At 37.5% G+C, this 9,004-nt stretch overlaps 1 protein-coding gene across 7 annotated transcripts in view; it reads right to left on the reverse strand.

Annotated features, from left to right (window-relative positions):
• Positions 1–9,004, reverse strand: part of tnfrsf19 (tumor necrosis factor receptor superfamily, member 19) — a 120,793-nt gene that overhangs the window by 31,524 nt on the left and 80,265 nt on the right. For all 7 annotated transcript variants that reach the window (XM_048597865.1, XM_020530496.2, XM_048597871.1 and 4 more), the window contains exons 4-5: positions 8,156–8,334; positions 4,601–4,686 (exon numbers count right to left, since the gene is read on the reverse strand). In XM_048597865.1, coding sequence (XP_048453822.1) covers positions 4,601–4,686; positions 8,156–8,334 — 265 coding nt within the window. The remainder of the gene's footprint in view (positions 1–4,600; positions 4,687–8,155; positions 8,335–9,004) is intronic.

Genomic DNA, 9,004 nt, shown 5'->3' on the forward strand with positions numbered 1-9,004 from the left:
CACTTTATGGGGAACTTTTTCATTGTTTGCTTAATGCACTGCGCAATCATTCTCGTTCTTGCCAAGATCTCAGGTGAACGAGTTTTACAGAATTGCATAGAGAGCAAAAATGGTACCTTTCCATCTGATCAAAATCAATCCCTCTGCATAGACATGAAAAATATTAGGATTGGTGCCTGTTCACGGAACAGTGGCAAACACTTAAACAATGTTTCCTTTGTTTTCAATTGGAAAGCAAATTCCAAAGCTTTCAAGATCACAATCTCCACATTCTCTTCGATGTTTTTGAGTTCAGATTCAGAAAAAAATGCACTTTGCACACATATAGATGGGGGCTGGGGTAAATTGAAATCAAATAAGCAAATGATTATTTGGACATTAAAGGTTGCTCTACAACATAGGGAGGTTTTTCTGTTTGGGCTTGGCAGCAAATGTGAGTCCTGATCCCAAGCTGTGTCGGGAGGAACAACCCAATGTTGACTTTGCTTGGTTGGCCAATTACAGCATTTGAAATAAAAAACACCAACAGCCATTGGACTGTCAATATAGAGAAGCAACCTGGAGCTTCCCTGTCATTGGACTCAATATTCAGTGTTTATATCACCAGCGCATTGTAGCTGCAGAATGTACTACCCACAGAATGCACTGCTATATTTTTCAAAAGATTACATCAAAACACCTTCTACGTTCACGGCAGCTTCCATGGAGAAGCAGCAAGATATTGGAAAGCCATCACCTCCACGTTGCCCTCCAACTCTTATACTTCACTGATTCATGGCATGTAACAGTGATGCTGGCTGCTGTTCCTTCATCACAAGGAAGCAATGGTAAATTAAGAAGCTTTCTGTCACATTTCTAGAACAATTAGGGACAAGGAATTCTTGTGACCTTGCCAACATCACTCACATTATTTGAAGAAATGTGCTGATTCAAACTAGGATAAAACCTGGAATCTTCCTAATCCACGTGACTTATTACAGTGCTAGGTAGGGCAGCATAATCTGGTCATTGCAAGGATCTTGGGTAATACCAGGCTTGGCTGTGATGCTCTCAGTAAATAAACGGCCTATCAATTCTTACTACTAGATTTATACATGAGGAAAAGAGGGGAAAAGAGGACAGCAGAGGCAATGATAATGTGAACAAGACAAGAAGAAACAGAACGTTTGGAGGAAACGTAAAAGGAAATCTCATGTAAACAGCAATTTGGGGAGATAATAGATAAAAGATAACAGGTCAGGATAAAAGAGGTTGGATATTTCCAATGTACTCAAAAATGGGTCAGAAAGGAAAGCCAATGTATATGCTTTCTTGCAACTGAATAGGAATTCAATGGCAGAATTCAGTTAAATCTCTTGCTTCAACTATTTTTCAAAGAATTACTCAGGCTGCAAAGTAAAAAAGCTTCTGCTGAAGTACCTCATTGTAATATTGTGAGTATTTGAAGTCATTTGTCAGCCTGTTTCTATTTATTTTTACACCTGAATGTGCGCTTGTTCAGTCTGGAGCACACTAGCCTGACCACAAGCAAACAGCAGCCTTCTGAGGATTGCCATAATGGGATAAAGATGTATTAACATTCAATTGGATTTCCCTTCCATTCTCACTAAATTCTATTTATTCTTCTCACAGAATAAAACTCACAGGTCTGTCATCAAATGAATTTACAAGCAAGTTATTAAGATAAAGGTGCTATCAAACAAACTTACAGCTTGGCAGATCGGGCCTAGTCTTTACTTAATTATTCAGGTGGAAAATGTTTTTAACAAAAATGAAAGAAGAAAATAACCTAACAGAGTCACGAAGAGGGCTGACTGTTGATGTGGATTTAACCACTTAACATTTCAGAGCAAGAATTTCAATAAGCAACGCTGGAAAACAGTGAAGGAATGCTAGCGGACAATTTGTTATCCAAACATAAAACTGTCACCACTCTGGAGGAAAGCTCTTGACTCCACTTTACTGTCTTTTGGTCTGGAACATCACCAACCCAGCCACACACACATTTACACTGCAGTAACTCAAGGGAACTTTGTTCCTTTGGTCCTTGGCCTATGCATAAATACAAAATCAATCTTCAATTCAGTAATATCATTTGTCAGTCGTGACACTAAGTTGTCATCCTTTGCTTTAAAACCATCTTGGGAGATAATGATGTAAAGATTTCAGTGACATGTTGAATTAGTAAATAGCAGATTTGCTATTTGCTGCTATTCCAGTATTTTTTTTAATGTTAGAAAAGTGATTGAGGTACTATGGCTGTTGATATGTTTGAAAGTGAAGCCAATGTAGCTTGTGGTAATACTCATTAATCACTGTCTGCTTCTCTGAAATATTACAGAAGCTTACATTACATAAACATGCTTGAATTGACACACCTGTTCTGGTCTAACCTCAGTATGATCATTGGTTTCAACAGACTTCCCACACTGAACTGCTTTCAGAAAATTACTTTTGACATCACTTAGGTGATTCTTTCCATTTACTGGATATCTCAGATCTGATAAATACCATATGTATTTTTAGTGCTTTATGAAATAAGCAAAAGCCAAAGTGTCCTTTTTGAAACTGTTATTTTCCCCAGGTTACTCTGTGTTTAACTGTCTCTTATTTCTTTCTGTGATGTGTCATGTAATAAAATGACACTTAAAATAGAATACTACTCAGAGAGAGTTCTTAAAACAGTCTCAACCTTTCATTTTATGGTATTTAGTCAAGTATAAGATTAAATAACAAAAATAAATTGAAATAAATCAAGCACGAATACCTCAAAGAAGCAAGATTGATTTAGCCCTATTTAGTGAAAACAAGACTGAGCATGGGACGCTTGAAATGACCTGGTATACTTACGTCTCAAAAGGCCTCCCAAATCTCATGGACTGTGAACTTTACATACATTTTTGGTTAGGTACGCTGCCTGCCTGCCATATCTTCAATATGCTGATCAACGATTGACAATGGCATTGATCCCTGATACCCAGTTTTAACATGGACTGAATGCAGGAGGTCAGGGAGACTTTCCCACAAGATTGAAGAGAGTTCAGACTTGACAGAAGATGAGACACAAACAATAAGTACTTTCTGTTTGTTTTGTGCAGCCAGAAGGGAAGAGGAGAAGACACATTCCAGACTTCACAAATAAGGCCATGGTCTCTCCTGCCCAGCATAATCATTTAATGAAGGAAAAAATATTTATAAGTTGATATCACTCAGTGTGATTCAACATCATTAAGGAGTTAACTAAATGATTTATTCAAAGGTACAAAGAATTGTATTGGTTGTATATTTTTGTGAATCATTTTTATGTGTGGCAATGATCTGTTTGAAAGAGTTAATTAGAAATTCAGCAAGGCCATTAGATATGTACTTTTTAAGACTCACTTTTGACCAGATCATAGTCCTATGTTTTATTTCCTGCATATGACTGGATATAAACAATTCAGCTTGACAATCTGCCAGGTACTTACTGCTGAGTATTTTTTCATTATGCAGCCATGCACAAAACATTGGCAGATTTGTGCTTGGAAAGGCTCTGTAATGTTCACTCAGTATCTGAACTTTATATTATTATTTGTAATTGACCTGTAGATGACTGGACATCTAAATGTGATTTTCAGCCAATGAAGGGTGCAGACAGAAAAGTGGATTTAAGGCTACCCTTAGGTCAGCCATGATCTTGTTGAATGGTGCAGCAGGCTTAAGGAGTCAATGTACAAACATTCAAACATTGAGTAAAAAAGCATATATACAAATCAGGTGTAGAAGTAGATCATTTAGGCCCTTGAGCTTGCTCTGTCATTCAAGAAGATCGTGGCTGATTTGATTTTTTTTTTGAATTATCTATTCCCAACTACCCGGGCAATGTTTGATTCCTTTGCCTAACAAGAATCTACCTACCTATGCCTTTAAAATATTCAATGATCCTGCTTCTAGAACTTTCTGAGGCATAGAGTTAAAAAATTGCACAACCCCCTGAAACAAATTTCTGCTCATCTCTCTCCTAAGACGGCAATGCTAATTTTTAAACAATACTCCCTGGTTTTGGCTCATCTCAAGTGGAAAAATCCTTTCCATGTCAATCTCATCAAGAATATTCAGGATTTTATACACTTCAATCAAGTCATCCCTCACTCTTCTAGCTCCAGAGAAACAAATACAGTCTGTCCAACGTATCCTTATAAGATGACCTGTTTATTACAATATCAATCTAGTAATCCTTCTCTGAACTGTCTTCAATGCAGTTATATCCTTACTTAATTAAGGTGATCAGAATGACACACGGTATTTGAGATATGGTTTCACTGGTACCTTAGAAATTGAAGCCTAACATCCTCACTTTAATGTTCAGAATTACTCTAATAGCAAAAGGTGGCATTTCCTTGGCCCTCTTATGTTTTCTTGAAGTGTAGTCACCATTGTAATGTAGTAAAAACAATGAAAGGTGTGATTGAATGTGATAATGATTGCCAGGTGTATTTTGTATAATCTGTTTATGATTCTGATGCACCTTCAAAAGCTATTGGTCCAGTTCCAGCTCGAAATGAATTTAGAATATCAGCGGTAGGTCTGAAAGGTATTTAAATCAAGCTTGTTTACTTACAGTGAGGCTCATAAGGAGGAGGAGGGTCACCACATGGAATGCACTCCATTTCTTGAAAACCACCTAATTTGGTCTTTCTATAAAATCTGGAAGGAGAGAAGGTCATGTCAGTTTTATGTAACATAATTTTACGGGATCCAGCAGTACACTCGACATTCGCCTCTCACATTTTGAAATGTAAAGCCAAACACCTGGGAGCCACTGTAATCCCACCACCCAAAGACTGCAGCTGGCTCACTCTTTATAGTCATACCAGCTGTAAAACGGAAGACCTTGAAAGGGGAAAGGATGCTAACAGGAAGGAAACACTGCATTTCACAATGTAAAATGCTTCTGCTTTTGAAAATTTAACATTTAAAATGAATAAAGGAAAAAAAAAATACGCAGTTAACCTGGAGCTGTATCTGGTTTTGACTGTGATGTAATTTATAGTAAAATTGTAGACCAAGACTTACTGGAAGCCTCACATATGAACGGTAAAGGAATGGGGATTTAATGCTTACAGGGAGGAAGAAAATTGGAGGAAAAAGGGACTAAGAGGATTGTGCAATATAATGAGATGGGGAATCATAAAGGATTTGGTGCTTAAGTAAAGAGAGTAGTTTATTCACAGGTTGTGACTAGTGTTGAACCAAAGCAATTGAAGGGCTGTAATGATATATTAAATTAATATATGTTGAAGCAGCAGGCAACACTTTTCAAAATAAAATTCTGATTATTTCAGTACTACCATCTCCTTAAACATCTCGAGTAGAACATAATGCTGAAGCCAGATACTCAACACTAAATATTGTACACAGTATTAAATGGAAACTGAGGAATTGCTACAGGATCAATTTCACAGGAAGCCAAAGATCATGGTTTTAAACTTCAGTTAACTGAATGAAAAGATCCATCATGTTACAAAACTGAACTTCTGAAAAGAAACCTAAGTTACCTCAATAGAAGTATCAATTCTTATCTTTAAGGGTTCAAATCAATGTCACAACTTTGGATGATCTCTGGTAAGCATGGGCCCAATCCATAAAGCTGCCCTAACCTGATTCTTTTTGATACTAAATTGGTACTATATTTGGTACTAAACTGGTCACTCAGTGACCAGTGGATTTTGAACAAATTGGAAATCTTGTACTGAGGTTAAAGGCAAGACATACTGTTGAAATAAAGAGAGAATTATCCATGTCATACATGACCTGAAAATGCTCATTCTACAACTAGATGGGTATATAGTCTGAAAAGTGTCTCCCAACACCACCATCTCTTATCTCTTGATAATTACAAAAGACTGAAAAAGCTACCTATATGACCAATGATCCTTCTTCACCTCTGGCCTTCAACTTCCCTTGCTCTGTTGTCACCTCTTCTGTCTATATTTTTATGGAATTATTATGGGCTAGAGCTCTTCAAATCTCTATCACATGTCTCAAATGTACCATCCTCAATATTCTTCTTTTTCCCTGCCAGTCACTATGTTGAAATTCAGATGTGTTCCATCATCTCTTGCCCTATGCACTTCCTTTCTCCTCTTACTTTTCCTTCCCTTTCCTCTACAATCTGCTAGGTTTTAATAAGCAGTTTGTGATATCTAATCCTTACTTTTTTGATTTAACTAAGTTTGTTTCCTATCCTTTTCAAACCTGATGGCATCTTGCATCATAAGCCATGGCTTTTCACATTAACCTTAACAAAAACGCTGTTAGTCAGCTATCCAGTAATCATTGAAAATAGGTTCAGATTTTAAACAGCAGTGCAATTGTTGTAAAGGTGTTCTAAACATCAGATGGAAAAGCTAAGGTACAGCTGGCTGAATCACATGGGAAAACACACAAATAAATGGTTTACCGGTTGGGAGCCATTTGATTATTACTTATAAAACAGATAAAAACAAAGTTTTGCATCAATTTAGGTCCATCAACAATTTCACGGGCAGGAAATACACTAGAAAAGCTTCAGACTGATACATCTTATTTGTCTGGAATACATATGCTACCAGATTACAAAACTCACCACAGCAAAACTGCAAATTATTCTGCTTTTGCTGCAAAATAACCCAGTTATTTTAATTTCGGAGGTGTTAGGAGAAAAATATTAAAATAATTTGTTTTTTATTCCCCGTTGAACAGTCCTGAATCCTGATCCTAAGAAGCACAGTTCCTCCTTCAAACCAAATATTTATTTTCTCTACAAGAAGTCTTAAATTTCTTAAACACTTGTGTCAGAACTGTGGACCTGTCTTCTTTCCTCAGTCTTCCCTCGCATCCAGTAACCTTCAGGATTTTGAAATGCAAACCAGGCATCAGTTAACTTGTTTCTACAAACTCCTCATCTTTGGTGCAGGGCCCTTCAGCAGAGATTCTTAACGATCCTAAACACCAGAATCATACTCTGGAAGAGGTTTTTGTTCTACTAAAATGGAAGATACAATAGGGCTAGAAATGCTGCTGGGCTATTTAAACAACTGTGGAAAATTCTTCGTATCCACCCTTGTTTACAGTTCTCACTTCCTGAGTTAATTCCTCACAAAAGTAAATTGTCAAAGTATTCAATTCAACCATTTAAATGAAATGATAGATACAACATCATACAAACTGACCTTCCATTACTTCTTTTAAAAGATTAGTTAGTGAACAGAGGAATCGTTAAAGTAATGCAACAATTAAATGTTACGCTGTTCATCTCAGAATGAGCAATAAACAGAATGGCAGGCAATAAAGCTGTGAGACATGCTGATGGCTTGTAAAAAAATCCTCTTTAGTTGTCACAGTTGTCCGTGTTAGCTAAAGGATCAAGAGATAACACATGAAAACAAGTAAAACATTAGTGGCAGAGTTTGAAGTATTTCTGGGGCTTGCAAAGAGATAGAAGGGGGTCTGGAGGAAGGAAGGAAAGTATGGGGAGGGGGAAGAGTTTCTTAAGAAAAAATAAGGGAATGCAAGGATCTTCATCTGAACACTCCCTTTCCCTGTCCCTTACCTTCCCCTCAAATCCTCATCCCTAAAATGTAAGCACACACCACTCAGCTCCTGATCTCTGTTGTGTTTCTGTGGTGAAATCCTGAACGAGTTTTGAATAGAGGGGGAGAGAGAGAGAGATGCTGAGTGACACATATCTATGTGAAGAACATAACCTATAAAGACAAGAGTTGCCATTCAGAGAGAAAGACAACAGATTTTACATTGTGCAGAGCTGGATGAACACAGCAGGCCAAGCAGCATCATAAGAGCAGAAAGGTTTTACATTGGATTTCTTGTGAATTTGTTCTAGATCAGGCAATACGTAATCTGCATACACAGTCTTGTTAAATTTTCTACCATGAAAAACAAAGTTACAATAGAAAGTGGAGTAAATGACATCGGGGAAGATTTTGAAATGGTTCAGGTTTATTATTTTACAAAAGTGCATAGGCAACGAGTGGATTTCATTGTGTAAACAGATGTCCCATGGGGAATGATAAGTAGGAATTTGACAACACTTCTGAGTTGAGAGAGATTGAAATTGGGTCATCCCAGATACTTACTAAGTGTGCAGAACAAATCTGATACTCCTTGAACCTACCCTGACAAGCAGTCTCCACACACAGCATTGCTGGTGGCGGTGCAGTTGGCCTTTTGGATGCGGTTTACGAGAGCACAGTCCAGGCATGGCTTGCACTTTTGAAATCCCCAGTCTTCCTTGAACCTGCTTGGCCTGCAGGTCACGCACTGTCCATCATCCCCATATCCAAACCCACATTCCTGCAAGGATTAACAAGAAATACCCACTGTTAGAGGTAAAAAGGAGTGTGAATAAGGAGAAATTACTACGATAAAAACAAGAGGCATGTGTAATGATTACTGCAGACAGGCCTCAGTCAGGAGACAATGGCAACCTTTCAGTGGATTCCAATGTCCCTTTCAGTGCTAATAATCTCCCTTACTGCTTTAATCAACACTTAATCACTCCGTAATTTCACAATACACAGATAATTTGAATGACAATATGGCTTGAGGTCTCCTACAGCTACATTATTAATAGCTATGGTAGAGTTATTTTTTTAAACTAAGTCAGTCATGTGAATGTCCAGGAGTGGAGCGTAAATGAAATGCTTCTGCATTCATTCATTGTGCTGTTCCAAAATCTGAACAGTGGAGGGATTCATTTGTTTCTGAGGAATAGATTATTTTTGTACCTTCAAGGACTCTGCTTGAGGCTTAATGTCTATTTGCAAATTATGGTGCTTGAATTAATTTGTGTACTCAGAAATGTCACTTCCATTTCTCAGTCCAATGAGCAATGGCATTAATGCAGTGGAACACTGAGAATAATGTAACAATTCCCTTATTTCATCCATTCCATTATTAGGCTTCCACATGTTTCATCATTGACGAACAAATAACTAGCGTCAGAGATAGTAGGAACTGCAGA

Source organism: Rhincodon typus, chromosome 6 (genome assembly GCF_021869965.1).
Source record: "Rhincodon typus isolate 14 chromosome 6, sRhiTyp1.1, whole genome shotgun sequence".
Lineage (NCBI taxonomy): Eukaryota > Metazoa > Chordata > Chondrichthyes > Orectolobiformes > Rhincodontidae > Rhincodon > Rhincodon typus.